Source organism: Electrona antarctica, assembly GCF_951216825.1.
Source record: "Electrona antarctica genome assembly, chromosome: 18".
NCBI lineage: Eukaryota > Metazoa > Chordata > Actinopteri > Myctophiformes > Myctophidae > Electrona > Electrona antarctica.
Window position 1 is genome coordinate 23,452,204 of NC_136799.1, and position 21,419 is coordinate 23,473,622.

Sequence of the window (21,419 nt, forward strand, 5' to 3'; positions counted from 1 at the left end):
ATCCACTCATCCACTCACACCCACAGACAAGCGTCTGGATGTTCAGTGGCGAAGTTATTAATGGGGTGTGTCCAGGCTGTCGTAAACATCTCCACAGCACTCGTGGGAAATACAGACCACAACAGCACACACTCCTACATCTCTCTCTCTCCCTCTCCCCCCCCCCCCCCTCCCCCCCCCCTCTCTCTCTCTCTCTCTCTATCTCTCTATCTCTCTCTCTCTCTATCTCTCTCTCTATCTCTCTCTCTCTCTCTCTCTCTCTGTCTCTCTCTCTCTCTCACACTCTCTCTCTCTCTGTCTGTAGACAGTTAATTTCAGATGGCTCCCTGGCTGCCCGCAGCAACTATGAACTCCCACTTCCCTCCTCTCTCCTATCTCCAGTCTCCAAACACCAAACAGGCCACTCTCCAATATGTACTCTCCCCCTCTCGGAAAGCCGAACAACAGCCCCCTTTCCTCTTTCCTTTTCATCAGTGTCTCGGCCTACTCTGTCTCTCTCCCTGGTTGGTTGGGGTTGAGGGCTTTGTCTTGATTAGGTGGCCTCTGTTGGCTGGGGTCTTTTATCACTTGCTGTGCAGAAAGGCACAGACTGGCAGTGTGGCCAAATGAAAGTCCTCTATCTCCTCCTTCTACTCACTGTCGCTGCCTCGCCTACCTCAGTTGTTGCTTTCTCTATAATTTGTGTCTTCTCCTCTCCCCTCCCTTCCCTGCCCTCTCCTAGCCTTTATTTATTTACAACTTTCTTTCTGCTCTGTCTCTCTCCCGTCTTTTCTTTCCCTCGCTCTGCCTCACTTTTGTCTGCCCCGTTTGTCTGTCTCTCCTTTCTCCACCTCCTCTGCATGTCTATGTTTGGCCGCGTTCCTTATTTCTATCTCAGCGTGTCTGATCAAAAGAAAACACAGATTCATTGATGACCTTTTTCGTGTGAGAGTCATCGAATTAAAGCCCCAGCCATCGCTTTGCAACCTGCTCTGCATACCAACTCAGGCTTGCTTATATGTCATTGGTGCTAATCGGCTGAGCCTGGCCACGGCAGAGATCACACGATTGCACCGCGGAGGCAGATGAGGTCAGCTCATCCCAGAGCGATGGACACGGAGGGAGAGCAACCACATGGTAGTGGAGAGGAGGAATAGGCAGACGTGATTTAACATGGGCATGGCGTCTGTCAGTGACTGACAAGAGTTTGGGTATGTATGGGGGACAGCACCAGGTCCCAAGTGGCAGCCTTGCTCGTACTTATTAGTTCAGCTGTCTGTCTCCAAAATGAGAAACGCAGACGTGCGTTATGGAAGCACACCAGTATGAATATTTGCACCGACGCAAGCTCAAAATGCATGTGTCCACCCACACACGTGCCCATCCACATGCATGCATGCACGCACCCACACACACACACACGCGCGCGCACACACACACACACACACTAATTTATTATTGCACATTCGCTCATAAGTGAACAATATGCAAATGTGCAATAATAAAATGAGTGTGTGTGTGATTTTCTATGTGCATGTTTGAACTATCAACTATATTATAGTTAACTGGATAGTTCACACATGCACATAGAAAATCATATGCGCATAATATTCAAATCAGCACAAAATGTTTGTGTGCGCATAGACAGAAACACGTATACACTATATTTTGCATGCAAACCTTTGCTCAGCACACACAGCAGCAGCTCTAACTAAAACTAAAAAAACAAAGGGAAAGTATACATCTGCATGGACCCACACAGTTCTTCTGAAGCAGACACTACCTTGGCAGTCACGCACCTGTGTGAATATGTGTGCACGCACACACACACGCATGCAGATAGATAGTTCTACTGTACACACGAGCATAAAGTTCTCTCTCACACACGCACACACAGCTTTTGACTGGGCCCGATGCTTAATAATAAATGGCTGTGGGCTGTTTGTTAACCCTGCAGCACTCTGCTTCTCTCAGAGAGATCACTGTCAATCACAGCACTATCCATTTGATCACTCTGCATGCGCGCGTGTGTCTTCTCTTGTGTGTGTAAGGGACAGTGAGAGAGAGATAAGATGGAGAGATAGAGAGGAAGGGAGAAGGCAATAGACAGCCAGAGAGAGGATAGGTTAAAGAAGCCGTTGCCATTGCTGCCCATATCCAATAAAATAAACGATGACCTACAAGTCAATCAAGGGCATGGCACCCCATTTACCTCCAGGACATGCTCCACCCCTACACCCTTCCTGCACACCAGCTATGACAACACTCCAAGCGACTGTCCCTCCTGGGTCCCAAGCTGTGAAATGACCTCCGCCCCTCAGTCAGAACCAGGCGGCAGGCATCCACCGCTGCAAATGAAGCCAGTGCGGAAGCAATGGAAACGCTGCAGTTCCCATTTATGGTCCTTCCCAAACTTTTCAGGTCGAGACCCAAAAGAGAGATTGTTAGACGTTTGCCCAGGACCAAAACTAGTGAAAATAGCAGATCCACAAGCGCACGGCGCTATTTCCCCTCCTGTTGGTCCCAGAAGAATTTTCATTCCATTAAAATCTATGGGTATTTCACCAGACTTCACCCGTGGTTGTATTACTCCCATATGTTTATAATTAATTATAAAGAAAGCTAAAGCATGCTTCTGATGATTTGCAACTCTGCAACTCTGCTTTAATTCTCCTATACAGTTCAACTTGGGGTCCCAGGAACGTTTACGCAAACACCACAGCATGCTGACATGCATGCTATAGTTTGACACAATGAGGTCGCTGGCAGCACAACTCCTAATATGCTGAACAGTCATACACTCTGCTCAGGTACAGGAGACTTGTAGTCGGTACAGTACTTGCTCCTCCCTATCTCTATACCTGTACCAATCTCAACTCCTCCTGCTGTCTCTGCCACTTCACTCCTCTCATGTCTCCTCTCCTCCTCCTCCTGTTCCTGTTCTGAACCCACCGTCAGGTTCAAACACAAGGGGCGTCTATATACACTCCCCTTATGACGTCCACCCTGACCTGCTTCACACACGCTTGGCCAACCCCGGGGAATAACGCACTGCATTGATTCTGTCACATCGCTCAGTAGTTCAGTCAGAATTCCCAGCACCAGAAAGTACTTCAAGGACTGTCAACAGGTGTGTGCTCTGTTTGCCTTTAGCTCCCACGGTGAGGGGTATTTCCATTTCAATAGTGTTGCTGTGTGTGGACTCTGGTGTGACTGCGTGTTGACTCAAACACCTACAACTGATGAAGAATGCCACGATGCACCTTGTCCTCAACCACCCAAAAGTTCCATATATGTCTCTTCCTGCTGCGTTCCCTTCCTTTGGCTTCTGGATGCCGTCTGCATTACAATTTACAACACGGTCTGCTATGGGAAGTGTACTGACCCCAACTGCAAAGTAATGGCAAGGGTCATTCGGTTGTTCTCTCCATCGAGGACATATACGAAGGACGTTGTGTCAGCCAAGCCTGCGAGCTTATCAAAGATCGGAGCCAATCCAACGACAGACAGATCGAGCCACAGAGCCATTGGCAGTAGATTGCTATACGACTTCCACCAGTCTTGGGAAACGCACACCTTAGCACTCCTCACTCCTTCTATCACTTCTTGTTACTTGCGCAAGCAGAGCGTGCAAGTAATGTTATCAGTCAGGTGCTACGATGCGTGTGTCCGGGGCCAGCACATGTTATGACGTCAAAGGCTCCAATACATCCAAAACAGCGCTGCTAGGATCCTGATGAGAGTGCGCAAACGAGAACACATCACACCCATCCTCCGCTCACTTCACTGGCCCCCCGAACACAATACAAAATATCCCTGCTCACCCACCAATGCGTCCATGGAAACGCCCCCCTCTACCTCAAAGAATTAGTCTCCCTGAAACCCTCAACCCGCACCCTCCGCTCATCAAACACATACTGCCTCAACCCCTGCCTCAACCTGCGCACCATGGGTGACAGGGCCTTCTGCACAGCTGCCCCTGAACTGTGGAATGCTCTCCCCGCACACTTGAGAGCGCCACAGTCAATCGACTGCTTCAAGAGAGGACTAAAGACCTACCTTTTTAATAAGGCCTTCCCCCAAACCCACTGATTTTATTCCCTGACCTCATGTTTTTTGTTTCCTGATGCTAAACTGTGTGCTTTTAATCATGTAATGTTTTTACCTATTGTTTCATAATTTTGCCTACTGTAGCACTTTGAGATTCCGAGGAATGTAAAGTGCATTATAAATAAAATCCATTATTATTATTATTATATGCTGGCACGAAGCTGACCGTGCAGGTATGTTTTCCGTCATGCTACGAAGCATAATGTCCCATGACGTGATGGAGATATGTACCAATGTCCCTTAGAATGTACGTGATATGATGTCATACGGACAAACGGAAGCTGACCGTGCAGGTATGCTTTCCGTGAACCGTGATGAAGATTATGTACCAACGCCGTAGTATAATTGGTTGACGATGGTGACGTAATGATGATATGTTTCAGTGTCAGGGACATATGCAGAAACTACATATACATACATATAGACATATACACATATATAGACATATGTTAAAAGTATCTGTTGCGCAAGTAGGCCATTTATGGCCTACTTGTGTGCAACGAGCAAGTAGGCACTCGACAGAGTGCAGTTCTAGTTGCCTATATTTTTGATAGATGCTACACAGTACGTTGCAGACGTATGTTGGTTACTAAGTACGTTATGTACTGTATGTTATATGCTTAGACGGACGCTAGGTTTGATGTTTACCTGGTATCCTATTCCTATACTCTAGTTACTTTGTAGCACTTGATTGTTTTCTTTGCACTCTGTGTATGCTACTTGACAATTTACCCTGTCATTGGCTGACTGGGCTTCATGCCATTTATGCCGATATTGCACATGCCTATATTGCACATGTAAGTATCTCATCTGCTAAATGCCTAAATTGTTGTAAATTGTATTTGTGAATTGTGTGCCTGCAGGTGGGTGTGCTGTGTGTGTGTGTGTGTGTGTGTGTGTGTGTGTGTGTGTGTGTGTTGTGTGTATGTGCGCGCGCTTACATACCCTCTATGGCGAATGGTTTGCCCACTGTGAGCAGTTTACATTCGGTATCAATGGACACCTCATAGTCCAGCAGGGCTTTATCCATGATGAAGGCATCCAGGAGAGGAGGATCTGTCCTTCAGCACAAACACACACACACACACACACACACACACACACACACACACACACACACACACACACACACACACACACCACATAAGAGTGAGGCAAAGCATTTTATAGTCCAAAGCATTTAATAGTCCTATACTGTCTGTTGAATGAGTATCGGGTGTCTTTTGTGCAAAAACACATGCATTTCTTTGCTTTTTTGTTTGGACGCAATTCCAATTTCTTCAACATATTGGATTCACCTCATCAAACTCTCTCCTAGGGCTCCGTGAGCTTTGTGGATGAGGTGTCACACTATAGCTGTCACTCTACCATATCGTGTGGCTGAGATTAGCTGCATGCTAATACGCTGCGTGAACACATGGATCATTACCAACAGTCTCTGTTGTGGACTGATAAGACCTCCGGAGAGTCCTCGGCACAACCGCTATATATCGATCTGATTGACCCCAAGAACCCCCAATTATACACTATTCCCCGGAAGCTTCAGACACTGCTGACCATGTCCTCCAGTGGATCCAGAGTATCACTGTGACAAACAACACTATGCACTGGCTGGGATGAACAGAGGGGTCCTCAACATGTCTATACACGGACAACACTATGCACTGGCTGGGATGAACAGAGGGGTCCTCAACATGTCCATACACGGACAACACTATGCACTGGCTGGGATGAACAGAGGGGTCCTCAACATGTCCATACACGGACAACACTATGCACTGGCTGGGATGAACAGAGGGGTCCTCAACATGTCCATACACTGACAACACTATGCACTGGCTGGGATGAACAGAGGGGTCCTCAACATGTCCATACACTGACAACACTATGCACTGGCTGGGATGAACAGAGGGGTCCTCAACATGTCCATACACTGACAACACTATGCACTGGCTGGGATGAACAGAGGGGTCCTCAACATGTCCATACACTGACAACACTATGCACTGGCTGGGATGAACAGAGGGGTCCTCAACATGTCCATACACTGACAACACTATGCACTGGCTGGGATGAACAGAGGGGTCCTCAACATGTCCATAATGGCTGGGATGAACAGAGGGGTCCTCAACATGTCCATAATGGCTGGGATGAACAGAGGGGTCCTCAACATGTCCATACACAGGCTGGGATGAACAGAGGGGTCCTCAACATGTCCATAATGGCTGGGATGAACAGAGGGGTCCTCAACATGTCCATACACAGGCTGGGATGAACAGAGGGGTCCTCAACATGTCCATAATGGCTGGGATGAACAGAGGGGTCCTCAACATGTCCATACACAGGCTGGGATGAACAGAGGGGTCCTCAACATGTCCATACACGGACAACACTATGCACTGGCTGAGATGAACAGAGGGGTCCTCAACATGTCCATAATGGCTGGGATGAACAGAGGGGTCCTCAACATGTCCATACACAGGCTGGGATGAACAGAGGGGTCCTCAACATGTCCATACACGGACAACACTATGCACTGGCTGAGATGAACAGAGGGGTCCTCAACATGTCCATAATGGCTGGGATGAACAGAGGGGTCCTCAACATGTCCATACACGGACAAATGTGTCCGTGGCAAAGTCTTGGCCATGTCCCTTTTTTAGATTTTCTTTTTTACACACCATTATTATTATTATTATTTTTTGTGGCTTTCGCCTTTATTTTATTTATTTTTGTATGGAGGGACAGACAGTTTTTACACACCATTATACTGTTATTTTGATCATAAGACCCAATTACTGAATGTCAAGTCTTCAGGTCTTCATGTGACACGTATTTACTATGGCATATGAGTACAACTATTACTAGTGGTTCTCAAATGTTGTATTTGCCAGCTGGACCCCCTTAACTCTGAGAGAGGGTCCATTTGGTTCCATGTGTGCACTCTCAGAGTTACACACCTGTTATGGTCATTCAGGGCTATCTCTTTGTGTTTCTGGTAATATTATTTGATATGTCCGTGGCAAATAATATAATGTTGACATTAATGTCCACCACAAGCCAGCATGGTGATGACCCCTGGCTGGGATGGATGTGCACTGAAACACATCCTCAGTGTCTGGACTGACACAACCACAGACACATGCACTTACAAACTACGTCGGATCCATTCGATAAAATGTAATCACCTCTGCACCTAATTTTACGCACTCACGCACACACTTCTACATCTACACGCATGAATGCGCATGCAAACTCTTTTTCACTCTCAGTACGCACGCACGCACGCACGTACGCACGCACACACGCTCCATCATGGATTTATTTATGTAGCCCATTTCATATGACAGGCTTAGACACAATGTGCTTCAAAATGTAATAGAAAATATGCAACAATCATGAAAAAAGTAAACATATTATAGGAGAAGTGCATATAAAAAAGAACGTATTATGTATACAGTGTAAACTAAAAGAAAAGTGTTACTTTAAGCCTATAACTAAAAGCTTTAGGATTCCAGAGAATATGACCATAATGACTGTAGGCAGCACCATATGCTGATTTAGAATGTATTCTGGTAGAATGAGGAAACCTTTATCTGATCATCTAAGATCTGTTGTGAGCATGTCAACAATATAGGAAGGAGGAAGGAGCTACAGTTGGAGGCCATCGATATTGTCCTTTTCTTTTTGCTGAGGTTTGCGTGATCTGCGCAAAAGGACAGTTTGGTGTTTTAAACATTATGTTATAATTTAGCTATTGAAAAATAGCAGATCTACAAGCTCATAGCGCGCCACCGAGTGGCGCGCTACGAGCTTGTAGGTCTGCTATTTTTGAAAAATCGTGAAAATATTTATTTCAGAAAACTGGAGGATTTAGAAGGATTTTTTAAAATTTTGAGGTCAGGCCTAAATGGGTCAAATGATAAGGGACAATATCGGTGGCACCCAACTGTACGCCAGTCATCGCTTTAAAAACAACAAGTACTTCAAATCAATTAAACACTGACTCACGGGCCGGACTAACTGGAATACAGCCTGATTTCGTACTAGACTGGGCTGATCAGATTATCGCTGCCTCCTTACTATTCAGGACATGCACTCACATTTACTGCAAAAACAAACGGTGACTTTACAATGTCTTTGCCAGGAAAGCACAGAACTCTTGTTTCCCTGCATGCTGCCTTCCTATAGCAGTGACCTGTCTGTCAGATAGAGCTCAGCCAGCTGGGAGAAGGATGTAGCCTAGGCTCCTTCAGGGAGAGAAGTAACTCGGAAGTGTGTGTGTGTGTGTGTGTGTGTGTGTGTGTGTGTGTGTGTGTGTGTGCGTGTGTGCGTGCATGCGTGCGTGCACATTGATGCTCAGTGCATAGAGTATACATAGTACTACAGTATATCTATAAGCTATAACTGCTTCGACATCCTGCATCTCGTGGGCTACATGTGTGTGGGTCTCTCTCTCTCAGGGAGATTTCAGGGAGCGGTATAATGGGGTCAGTTGGTTCTGCCAGCAAAGTGTTTTATTACCTCACTGTTCCCTGCACTGCTGTGACTTTGTGCCACATCGCATCACCTCGTAATGGAAATGAGCGCTTCCTTCGTCCAATATGTTCTGATCATCATCTCTGCATTATATTCGCAACAACAAGCGTATCTTTGCGTGTCTTTTTCTCTGCTCTATCAGCGCATGCACGCACGCACGCACGCACGCACGCACGCACACACACAGATAAACTATCTCAGCATCTGTACTTTGTGGTGTTTGATGTGCTTTGAGGGGATTAGCTGTGAATGTGTGCAATTTTAACAGTTTGTTTAAAGGAAGTGTGCCCGTGTAAGACAGGGGAAGGCGTTCTGTATTTCCTACAGTGTGTGTGTGTGTGTGTGTAGTGTGTGTACAGCGTGTCACTGAAGAAGAATACCAATAATGGTTTACATTAAGGTACTTTGGAAGAGAAAAAGTTGAGGAAAGATTGTGGTAGAATTGCATATTATATTATTATGTACCTTTTGCCTTTTTTAAGCATATTAAGAGTCAAGTTGCCTTTATGACTGGTATCTAGGCCTATTGTTTTGGTACAGCTTGTATTGTACTTATTATGACACAAGCATGGTTTCTCTCTTTGTGTGTGTGTGTGTGTGTGTGTGTGTGCGTGTGTGTGTGCGTGCGTGCGTGCGTGCGTATTATGACACAAGCATGGTTTCTCTCTTATCTTGTGTGTGTGTGTGTGTGAGTTAAAGCACACCTTGAAATAAGTGTCTCCAATGTTTGCCTCATCAGTTACTACAGGATCCTAAAAAAATCCCTCAACACAGGTTACATAGTGCTTTACTGAGCACATGATGAAACCATGTCAAAAAACGTCATGTCTCTCAACGTGTCGTGCACTGTGCATGTGTCTTACTTTAACATGTGCACTCCAACTGGGGTGGCGGGCTGGTTGAAGCGCCGCATGTACTCGTGCATCTCTGGAAAGCTCTTCTTCATGTAGTCCTCAGCGCTGCTCTCCTTCACCGTACCGAAGCGGAAGCCCATGGAAGGGTGGTGGAGCTGGGGGGGGGTGGGGGGGGGAGCGAGAGGGGGAGAGAGACAGACAGTGTTGTGAGATTAGGATCAGCCTAATATCGGATTCACCACAGTCATGAACTCCCTCAAGGGTTTGAGGAAACGCAAGACAATAATCCTTCTTCATAAATAATTCTGCTCTTTACTCATTATCCTGTCCTTGTGTGTCAGATGATAGATCGCAGTGTGTGTTTTGTGTGTGCTTCTTTGTGCTCGAGTGTGTTTGTGTGTAATGCTTCTTTGTGTGTGTGTGTGTGTGTGTGTGTGTGTGTGTGTGTGTGTGTGTGTGTGTGTGTGTGTGTGTGTGTGTGTGTGTGTGTGTGTGTGTGTGTGTGTGTGTGTGTGTGTGTGTGTGTGTGTGTGTGTGTGTGTGTGTGTGTGTGTGTGTGTGTGTGTGTGTGTGTGTGTGTGTGTGTGTGTGTGTGTGTGTGTGTGCGTGCGTGCGTGCGCGCGTGTGTGCTTGTGCGTGTGTGTTTACGTATGTGCATGTGCGTGTGTGTTTATGTGCTCTTACCTGTGTGTGTGGCTGAATGCATATTTATTAGTGTACCTGCGTGCGTGCGTGCGTGCGCCTTTTGCTTGTACACATGCACATGTGCTTTCATACATGCTTCCGCAGGCATACGTCCTTGCACTGAGGCTAACCTTGTCATCGTGTATTCCTGATACCTCTTCAAAGACCTTCTTCCCCACCATTACTGCTGCTAGGTTAGCAGTATAGCTGGACAGCACCAGCAGACAGAATATAGCCCATAGGTTCATCAGAAAACGCCCCGTCCAACACTTGGGAGTCTGCAAAATGGAGAACAAACGGCTGAAAATACTTTTACTTTGAGGGGTTATTTGATGAAAGAACAAATACAGATTGTTATCGTGACATTGTTATATTGAAAGTTTTACAAAAAAAACAAAGCAATTCTTCCAAATATGTCACAAGATGCAAGACAAAGAAATATGTCACGTTGACAATCAAAGTAATCAAATGAAAAGGCTGGCGGAAACTAAATGACAGCTTTGACGAGAAAACAATACAAGGACAACAAGCACATAAATGAAAGTGAAATGTGTCACAAATCAAAAGAGACCGACAGACGATGAAGATGAAATAGAAGTCAGAAGTGTGGCAGTGAAACACAGCACAAACACCTTAGAACAGGTTTTCCAACATGGGGGCCAAATTGAAAGGAGAGGAATATATATATAAATGCACCAAGTCTCTGTCTGTATGTATGTATGTCTGTGTGTAATCCACGTAACTCGAGAACCGTTAGCCGCACCGACTTCAAATTCGACACACGTGTTCCACACCACACTGGGCAGGGGGTGCAGTGCCAAAAATAGCAAAAATACTAGATCAATCTACAAGCTTATAACGCATCACGGTGCGACACGCGGTGAGCTTGTAGATCGACTATTTTACTATGTTCTTTTTCTAGTTTAGTTTAAGGTCATTTAAGAATGGAGGGGACGTGGGGGTCCTTGGCATGGAAGGGGTTTGGGAACCCCTGCTGTAGAGTATACATTAGGAACATCTGCTCTTCCAGAGACGTTGACGCTACAGGTGAATCCAGAGGAGAGCTGTGACCTCTAACAGACGTCAGTCACCCAGCTGTGACCTCTAACAGACGTCAGTCACTCAGCAAATCCACTTTAGTCATGCAAGGGACATGCAGAGGAAGGGGAAGACACAGAAGGATTTAAAGGATTAAAGGAAGATTTAAGCCTTCAATCATTAAGATGCGGTTTCAATATTAGGGTGATCATGATGTTATGCAGAAGTGGATGTATTCAGAGACCATATATGCATAGCCGTGTGTGTGTGTGTGTGTGTGTGTGTGTGTGTGTGTGTGTGTGTGTGTGTGTGTGTGTGTGTGTGTGTGTGTGTGTGTGTGTGTGTGTGTGTGTGTGTGTGTGTGTGTGTGTGTGTGTGTGTGTGTGTGTGTGTGTGTGTGTGTGTGTGTGTGTGTGTGTGTGTGGTCATGTTCAAGGATAGGCTATTTGTGTTGATAGTTGTCAGCTGTGGTTGAACCCATGACCTTTCAAGTGTATGACATTTTCTCTAATGCTATAGGCAATGCCATTAGCTGTGTTATTCTCACTGTCCTGTTTAGGTCGGCCACAGTCATAATATTGTGAGTTCTTATTCAATATTCTATTGCATTATATGCTGAGTGTACTGCTAAGAAGGCACAGAGAGGACAGAGGGGAATAATTTAGGTAAATGTGAATTTTCAGAATTTCATTTGAACGTGGAAACATTTGAATAGTGAGAATGCGTTAATGTCATAATGGGAGTGTTGATCATTGAGAGCTGAGAGAGTGAGCGTACACTACTCTTTTCCCTCAGTGCTATAATTGATCAAGCCGGGCAGAGCAGTGCCTCCCGCGACACACTCAGTCATACGTGAAGGCTTGACACACGCCAGTGTACGTCTTCATCCACTGCCACCAGATATACAACTGGAAACAAATTGAAAATGAAAGCAAAGAAATTGTTCCCATCGCTGGAGATGAAATTGGTTTTGTTCTTCTCCGACGTTATGTATTCATTTATGCACGCGTACGTGTACACCGCCTCGGTCAGCCTGATAGGAATTAGACTCTCATTTGTCTTTGGCGCCTCGGATAACACCTTTCATTTATACAAGCCAGTCTCGAGCAACGCAAGACAGCGATAACCAACCTTCTCATTTCTTCCTCTTAAGCATGCACCGGCCTTCACCCTGCTCGCTGCCTCACCCTCAGCCCACCCGCTTGCCCTCTCCCCTTTTTTTTTTTTTTATCACTTAGATTTTTATTTGTTTTTGAACAAACACACAATAATAAAGGACATAGCACAGCACAATACAAACATGAAAAACAAAAAATAAAAATACAAAAAAGTCGACAATGTATATCAAATCTTGCTCAATACATCACATATTCCTAGGCATATTCTGGTGTTCCTCATTCCCCCATACCCTCATTGCTCATGATCAGGTCATTGAATATTGTCCATTTGGACCATTTGTCCTCCATTTTTTCCTCCTGCAGTCTCAGGCGATGTGTCAGTTTCTCCATGAGCTGTATCTCCTGAATCAACTCCTCCCATTGTCCCTGTGTTGGAGGCTCCTTCTGTCCCCATTTCCTTGTGATAGCCTTCTTTCCTGCCGCCAATAAAATGTTTACCAGATACCTATCCTCTCCTCGTATCTTTCCCCCCATCAAGTTTCCTAAATACAGAACATCACACTTCATAGGCACCTCATAACCCAACACCTTTTGTATCTGATCATGTAACACTTTCCAAAAAGGCTCAATTCTGGGACATTTCCAGAACACATGTGAGTGATCCACATTTACATCTCCACAACCCCTCCAACATTGTATCTGTTGCTTCAACTGCTTGCTCACAATTTTTGGTGTTATGAAAAACCTGCAAAGATTCTTCCAAGAGAATTCCCTCCATATCCGTGAATTGGTAGATGATTGGTGCATTTTCCACATATGAGCCCAATCTTTTTCTGTAATTTCTATGTCTAGTTCTGCTTCCCATTTCTTTTTAATATATTCTGTTGAATGACTGCCACTCATCAAAGTCGTATATATTGCTGATATAATTCGAATATTTTTCCCCTTGTATATATTTTTAATAATTTGGACAATACCATTCACTTCCATGGAGGGCCTCCCCTTGACTTCCTTAGTATAATAATCCCTTAGTTGGAGATACCTGAAGAAATCATGTTTATCCAACATGTATTTAACACTCAAATCTGTGAAACTCTCCAATGCCCCATTTTTCTCCAAAACACACCAGGCTGTCATTCCTCTATTGCTCCATACTTTAAAGCCCTTATCATGTCCTGCAGGTTTAAATGAACTATCAAATGCCATCCATTTTAAAACCTTTATATCCTCTTCGAACCTATATTTTTTAACAATTTTAAACCAGATCTCTAATGTAAATAGGGTGATTGGATCAATACGGTGTTTTATTTTCTTAAACTTTTCTTTGTCTCCTATAATATTCTGTATTGGATGTTTGTCGAATTCCTTTTCCATATCTTTCCATTTTGCTATATAATTTGGTTTACACCAACATCCTACATATCGTAGCTGGGCCGCATGATAATACATTTTTAAATTGGGAAGACCCATGCCCCCTCCCTCCTTTGGGAGTTGAAGGGTCTGAAATCTGACCCTTGGCCTCTGCCCGGCCCACACAAACCTAGAGATCATTCGGTCCCATGTAATAAATTGCCCTTGGGGGACCTCTACCGGTAAGGACTGGAATAGAAAGAGCAACCTGGATAATACATTTATTTTAACTGCCTCCAACCTTGAGTTCAGGTCTAGTGGCAAAGTAGCCCATCGTTCAATATCCCTTTTTATCTCCTGATTTAATTTATCGTAGTTGGCTTTATATAATGTAGACAATTTTTTCGTTATGTTTATACCCAAATATTTAATACTTTTTTGTTCCCAATTAAAGTTGAAGGCTTCCCTTATAGATGCATTTGGAGCATAATTTAAAGCCAAAATCTGTGTTTTGGCTATGTTGATCTTGTATCCTGACAAACGACCAAATTCTTCTAATACCTTGCTTAAAACAGGAAGTGAGTCATTTGGTCTCTGGAGGAAGGCAATTACATCATCGGCAAAAAGTCCTATCTTGTGTTCACTACCGTTTACCGTCACACCTTGAATACCTTCATTGTCTCTCACTGCTTGTGCTAAGGGTTCAATAAAAAACGCAAATAACGTAGGCGAAAGACAGCATCCTTGCCTAGTTGATCGTTGTAGGTTGAATTTCCCAGACAAGCTCCCATTTATTTTAATTCTAGCCGTAGGTTGTTGGTATAATGATTTTACACATTGTAATGCTTCCTTATTGAACCCAAATCTTGTCAATACAGCATAAAGGAACTTCCAATTGACCCTATCATATGCAGCCTCTGCATCAACACTCACTAATAAAGTGCTTGTTTTAGTCCTCTGTGCTTGGTCTACAACATGTATAGTTCTCCTCACATTGTCATGAGTCTGGCGATTGATTATGAAGCCTGTCTGATCTTCTTCCAACATCTCATTTGCTATGTCTGCTAACCTCCTAGATATAATTTTGGTGTATATTTTGTAGTCCACATTCAGAATAGATATGGGTCTATAGCTCCCACATTGCTCTTTATCCCTTCCCGGCTTTGGTATTACTGAGATTATTGCTTCGGACCAAGATGGTGGTATTTTATGTTTTTTCAGGGTCCAATTAAAGGATGCTACTAGCATAGGTACCAACTCTTCTCTGTACATTTTGTACCACTCCACAGGGAACCCATCACTTCCTGGTGATTTATTATTTTTAAAGGAACTAATTGCCTCCATAATATCGTCGGCTGTAATATTAGCTGTTATTATACGATTCTGCATTACCCCTATGTGTGGCAGGTCCAACTGATCTAAATACGTTTTCATTTCTTGTTCCTCTGCCTGTTCGGGCTGTGTATACAGCTTCTCATAGTACCGTTTAAAGACCCTCTCTATTTCCTCTGGTTCAGTTGTTAGTTCCTTTGTCTCAGGGTCTCTAATCTTGCTAATATTGGTCAATGCCTGTTGTTTACGCATACGTTTAGCCAATAATTTAGTGGCCCTTGCCCCGGCCTCATAATAATTTTGCTTAACATATTTACTTTTCCTTTCAATCTCATCTAATTGGGCATCCTTTATTTTAACTTTCAAGTCTTTCATTTTTTTATATAGTTCTTCATTTTTTGTTTTCTGGTAATCCTGTTCCAGTGCCCTTAAGTCTTCATTGTTTTTCTTATAAGCTACTAATTTAGCCTTTTTCACTAGTGCCGTCTCCACTATCAATTTACCTCTCATGACAGCTTTCATAGCATCCCATACCATAGTCGGGTCCACTTCCCCATTGTTATTTTCCACAAGGTATGTGTTCAACTCCGTCCTGATTTTCTCTTTTCTCTCTTCACTGTTCAACATACCCATATTAAGTCTCCACGCTGTCTGCCTCTTCCTATTATTTAAACCAATTTTCAGAGAAAGTGGGTTGTGATCCGATAGATCTGCCCCTCCTATCTCACATTCCCCAACTCTGTAACAATCTCCCATGTTCACAAAAAATTGGTCGATCCTAGAATGGACTTTGTGCGCAGCCGAATAGTGAGTGAAGTCCATATCTGTCGGGTGGAGTCTCCTCCATATATCTACCAGTCCCATCTCACTCAACGATGTGTTTACAAATTTAGCTAATTGCGTCTTGCTCCTTTTCTTACTTGTTGTATCTTTTTTATCACACAAAACCACATTTGTATCACCTCCTGCAATCAAAATACCATTTGTTTCCACAGCTATAATGTCAAACATGTACTTAAAAAACTTCTTATCACTTTCTGGTGGTGCATATATATTTACTAAAGTTACCGGTTCATTATCTATTCTTCCCTTCACAATAATGTACCTCCCTTCTTTATCTTTAATCTCCTTTTCAAAATCAAAGTTGACTGTATTAGCTATTAGTATTATAACTCCTCTTCTTTTTCCGTTTTTGTATGAACTATAATATGAGTTCCTGTATCCAAATCTTTTCAGTTTCTCATGCTCAGTTTTGTTTAGATGAGTTTCTTGTAGGAAAAAAACCCGCATGTTTTCTTTTTTCAATTTTGACATGACCCTTTTTCTCTTAACTGGTGAATTCAACCCATTTACATTCAGCGACATTATCCCCAACATATTAGACATTGTTATTCCTTATAGTTCCCTTCATATTTGTTTCCTGCCTAGTCATATTATAGTATTTGCATCCGCTTGTCGACAAAAAAAACACAAACAAAAACAAAAAACAAACACATAGCTTCCAAACACGATGTAAAACATCCGTGACCCTTAAACCCTCATAACAGGGTGAGGGGATAGTCCCCATCTTGTATGGGGGCCCCTCCCTAGACAAACTAGTACTAATCTCAGCCTGTGAGTTTCCCCAGTGTCTAGCCATTCCCTACCTAATAAAGCAAACCCTTCCAGTTGGTACATTTTAAATGCAAAATAATGAAAGAAGCCCTAGTATCTCACCTATTCCCTACACAGAGTTGGTAATGTATAATCAATGAAACAAGCCAAAAAAACGACCACTTGGGGTTTCAATCCTATTACAACAAAAAAAAAGGTCCAAGTGCTATATCTATGGCACCCTCTGTATACCAATAATAAATCAAAGTGTTATATCTACGGCACCCTCTGTATACTAATACTAACTTTTCTTCTTTTTTTTCTTCTTCTTTTTTTTTTCCTTTTATCCCTTCCTTTCTTTTTTAAAACAAAACAAAAACCTTCTTCGCTTATTCTTCCCCCCTCCCTCATTCAACCCAACTCTATGTTACCTCTTTTTACAGCAGAAATCATGTTCTATTTCCTTCTAAACATCCGTAGGTTGTCCTTAGCTCTCCACGCCGCTCCTCTCCTCTTCTCCACTTTTCTCCACTCTGGCGCCCGCTGGTGATTCTCTCCTGTACGTCGTCGTTCTCTCTCCGTCCCCGTGTCTCTCGCACCCTCCGCCTCCACCGCCGCTGGTGCGCCGAGTCCCGCTGTCGAGTCGAGGCTGGATCCTCCCTCCATGTAGCCTCTCTCCTCTATGGCCTGGGCGACGTCCTCCGCACTTCTGTACATTCTCTCACCGTCAGGCCACTGTATCCTCATCTTCGTAAACGGCGTCTGGAACCGGATTCCTCTTGCTTTCAACATTCTTTTGAACGGAATATAGTCTTTTCTTTTTTTCACAACTTCGGGTGGATAATCATGATCGAAGCCGAGCTGTTTATCTCCTACTTGTATCTTCGCCTCCCAGGCTTTTCTTAGCACCATTTCCTTTGTCTCGAACTGAAGAAAGTTTGCCACAATGGACCGCGGAGCTGCAGTTGGGTGAGTTGGCTTCTGTGACAACGCACAATGCGCCCTCTGCAGTTGGAGCTGAGTCCCCGCTGGTAACTCTAGCTCCGTGTGGAATAACTGCTCCAAATACTTAATTACAGAGGTTCCTTGTTCACTATCCTCTGGGCAATTGAATACGCGTATGTTGTTCCGTCTTGATCTGGCCTCGGCATTCAATTGTCTTTCTTGTAGTTGTTCAATATGTTCCACCATTGTCATCATGGCCTCGGTTGCTCCCGTCCTCCAGTCCTCCACCTCCGATATCCGTGTCTGCGCCTCGGCCATGTTCGTCCTCTGCTTAGTCACCTCTTCCTCTTGTTGTTGTAGCTCCCGGTCCACTATTTTACGATAGTTTGTGAATTCTTCCTTCATTTCCCTCTTCAGTTCTTCTTTAAACGTTGCTAGCTCCTGTTGTATACCTTCTTTAAAAGTCTTTAGCTCTCTGGTGATATCAGCGAGCCCGGCCCGTATCACTTCGGTGTAGTTCTCCGCCATGCTGCTTTCGGCGTTTTCTTCCAGTCCACTCCCGTCGTTGTTTTCTTTAGTTTGCTTATCTGCTTTATAACTTCGAGTTATCCTACGGCTTCCTTGTTGTTCACCACTCATTTCTCGTCATACCTTTTTCGTTTTGAATCTGTTTTTACGTGGTGTTTTTAACTTATTTTGACCAACCTTGGGGAGCTCGCTAATCAAGCAGCTCCTTCCTCCAACATCCTACCGGAAGTCAAGCCCTCTCCCCTTTTACATGGTTCGTCGTCTGCCCGCCTCCATGTCACCCACCCTCTTTAGCAATTTCCATCCCTGCTCGCCCATTTATTCTTTAACCTCTTGCCCACCGTTTCCATGCCAACCTTTCCATCATGTCTTTTCCGTAAATGTCTGCCCTCTATGTCCACTGTCCTACCAACCATCCACCCCACTCTCTCCTCCTCTCATCCAATTATTCCTCCATTTACTCCCATCAGCTCGTACTGTCGCTTTCAGTCTGATGTCCTGGGGTAGCCCCCCCTTCTTCTTTGAGTGCATCTCTCTCGATCACCCTCTCAGTAAGTCTCTATATGTCTATCGGGGCACTTACCCTCTCCCCTCTCTCGGTGTGAGAGTACCATCTCCCTTCTCCCCCCAGGTAACTTGCTACATCATCACTGTATTCCTACTTGACCTCTCCGCAATCTCTCTCCCGCCCTAATCATATAACTCACCCTACACACATGCATGGACGGACACACACACACACACACACACCACAATGGACAACACTGGCTTATACGTATATATAATATCCATCCATGTCTTACCTTGGTGGCGACAGTGCGTCCAAACAGTATGGCATAGCAGAGGTTGAGGGCAGAGGAGTAGGAGAAGACACGCAGCCTGTTCCTGCCAAGGGGGGTCATGCCATAGGGACTGTTCCACTCGTACAGGGTGAGGAAGAGCGCAGTAAGGTGCAGTGTGACGAAGATGCCCACCCACATGGACCAATGTAGAGGCCACATGAAGGCCCCGATGGGGGCTGCGGTGTCCCGACTACGCACCTAAGAGGACATCACAGTCAGAATATACACTTGTTTATTTCTGTTGAAACTACATATGTTTTGTCATATGGTATCAATAAAACTTAAAGATTAATGTGTTTTTCTAGTACAAAAATGGCACCGTAATCTTTATTGATGTAGTTTTTCTAAAATGTTTCTAATCTACTGTACATTTTAATTGATCAGTTTACTGTGATCATTTTGATTGATCAGTGAACATTTTGATTGATCAGTTGATAATTCTGACAATCACTTTAATGAAAGTGAGTCATCTATAAACGCTATTCATGAAGTGATTGTCAGAATATCACAGCTTGTTTAAATGTTGTGCAGCCTATCGTTTAATAAGTAGCTGTCACTTTTTGTGCGAGGATATCTCATTCTGATACCACAGGCTGGTTGTCCCTTGTATACCGTCGGATCGTATACAGTATTTTAAATGTTGCCCACAGAGGGAGAAGTTAAATGACTGCAGTGGGTTTCACATTCCCCCATCAGCTTCCTCTTATACTCATTATAAACTCCCCCACTGCAGCTCGCCTGGACTCTCGTAATTAAAACGCCAGCTCAAAAAACTGAGCAAACTAATTATTGACTCCTAACGATCGCCTGTTCCCCAGCAGAAGGCATGGGCCGGTCGAGGAGAAAAAAAGGGTGACGTGAAATAGCATTGGACCATATTGTCAGGCCATATTGAAATAGTGTCAGAATCACAGAGGGGTGAGATTGACAAAGCACAGAAATACTGCTGCCTACTTAATCCTGCCACCGACTATCACTCACAGTGTGGCAGTAGATCTCTCTGTGACACGGCGGCCTGTCCTCTCACATCATTAAAATGCAGGCATAAAATACTCCAGGATGAAACCAATGATGAGTCCTGCCGATCCCCCCCCTGCTCCACCCATGAACTCCTGCATCCCTCCAACCCCCACCCGCCCCACACTGTGCTCCTCACCTGCAGTGTTGATTACGTCGACTATGACGAAAAATGTCCTGCGACGCATTTTGTGAGCTTGTAGATTGGCTATTTTCAGCATGCAACCAAGTGTAAAATCAGCCATCACGACGCCATCAAGGCATGCCAAAATACATTTAGTCAACAAAATCGACTGTAGATTTAGTCTAGACTAACACTAAAACATTCAGATGACAAAAATGACAAACTATAACGAGGTTTGCTGTCCAAATCAACCGTCCTCACCAGAATGCCCAGGCTGGTGGAGTAGAAGGGAGAGGTGAAGTCGATGACCCTGCTGCGGGCGGAGTTGATGGAGAAGGAGGTGACGGCCATGTCCGCCATGCCGCTCAGCAGGTCTCCCACGAGCCCCGACCAGCGGTTGGCCCCGCTCGTCGCCCCGTACTTCCCGTCTCCGACGACGTACAGGTCGAAGGTGAAGCCCATGTCTTCGGCGAGCTTCTCCAGCAGGTCGATGCAGTAGCCGTAGCAGCACTTCCTCAGGTCACCAGGCATGGCTATAGGGAGATGAATCACACACACACCCCCAAAAAATGAAAATAAAAATGATGAGGTGACATTTATTTAGCACAACGGAATATTCATAGGCACGTCTTTAGAAGTGCACCGGCTGCATTTCTGCAGCTGTTGACCGTGGATCATAAGACCGTGGATCATAAGAGCGCATTGGATGGATTCCCGCGTGACGGGAGCGGAGCATTGCTACATTTTAATGAGCGCAGTTCCCAGAGTGGGACGAAATGCATTTCTGTAATTTGGATGCCAAGCTGAATAACTTTTTTAAAAATACCTCTTGAACTCAGAGGGAAAGAGTAGGAAACATTGAACTGTCAGCACTTTTCTATCTTATTTAACCTGCGATTCGCTACGCTAAGTGAATGCCATGCATTTTATATCTAGTCTTCCACTGATTTTTCTTTTTTTTATCTTAAAATCTGAAAAGGAACAAAGCCATTGCCCTGCAGTGGCTGGTCGCTGTACTGACAGCTTAAAAAAGGCAATTGGCCTTTCTCCTTTAAAAAAAAGTAAAAAATAAAACGGTCTCACGTGCTGAGCTTACCAGGTGGTCCCTGCATGCTTGTGGACAGAAAGTGTCATAATGATTACCATGGCTTAAAGCTAAGCGCTGCCAGTGTGGCAGGGTGCTTAGTACTGGCTTAGATTAGAACACCAGTGAACGCTCAGACGTGAGTGCTCAGTTTAGACCAAGACCACAGCTTGAAGCAGACAAAAGCAGGAAATATCTTCACGGCCAATTCAAAGACCTTCGCTCTACGTTTGTATGGCACGTTTCCATTTTGTTCCAACGCAGTGCTGCCTTCATTGAACA

The 21,419-nt window shown here is 44.4% G+C and overlaps 1 protein-coding gene across 1 annotated transcript in view; it reads right to left on the minus strand.

The window, feature by feature from the left end:
- grin3ba (glutamate receptor, ionotropic, N-methyl-D-aspartate 3Ba) overlaps positions 1 to 21,419 on the minus strand; it is a gene marked incomplete at its 5' end in the record, with an annotated part of 113,995 nt that overhangs the window by 20,119 nt on the left and 72,457 nt on the right. Inside the window, 5 exons of the mRNA XM_079528446.1 lie at positions 5,035 to 5,150; positions 9,492 to 9,637; positions 10,298 to 10,444; positions 18,874 to 19,110; positions 20,315 to 20,586. Of these exons, the coding sequence (XP_079384572.1) occupies positions 5,035 to 5,150; positions 9,492 to 9,637; positions 10,298 to 10,444; positions 18,874 to 19,110; positions 20,315 to 20,586 (918 nt within the window). The remainder of the gene's footprint in view (positions 1 to 5,034; positions 5,151 to 9,491; positions 9,638 to 10,297; positions 10,445 to 18,873; positions 19,111 to 20,314; positions 20,587 to 21,419) is intronic.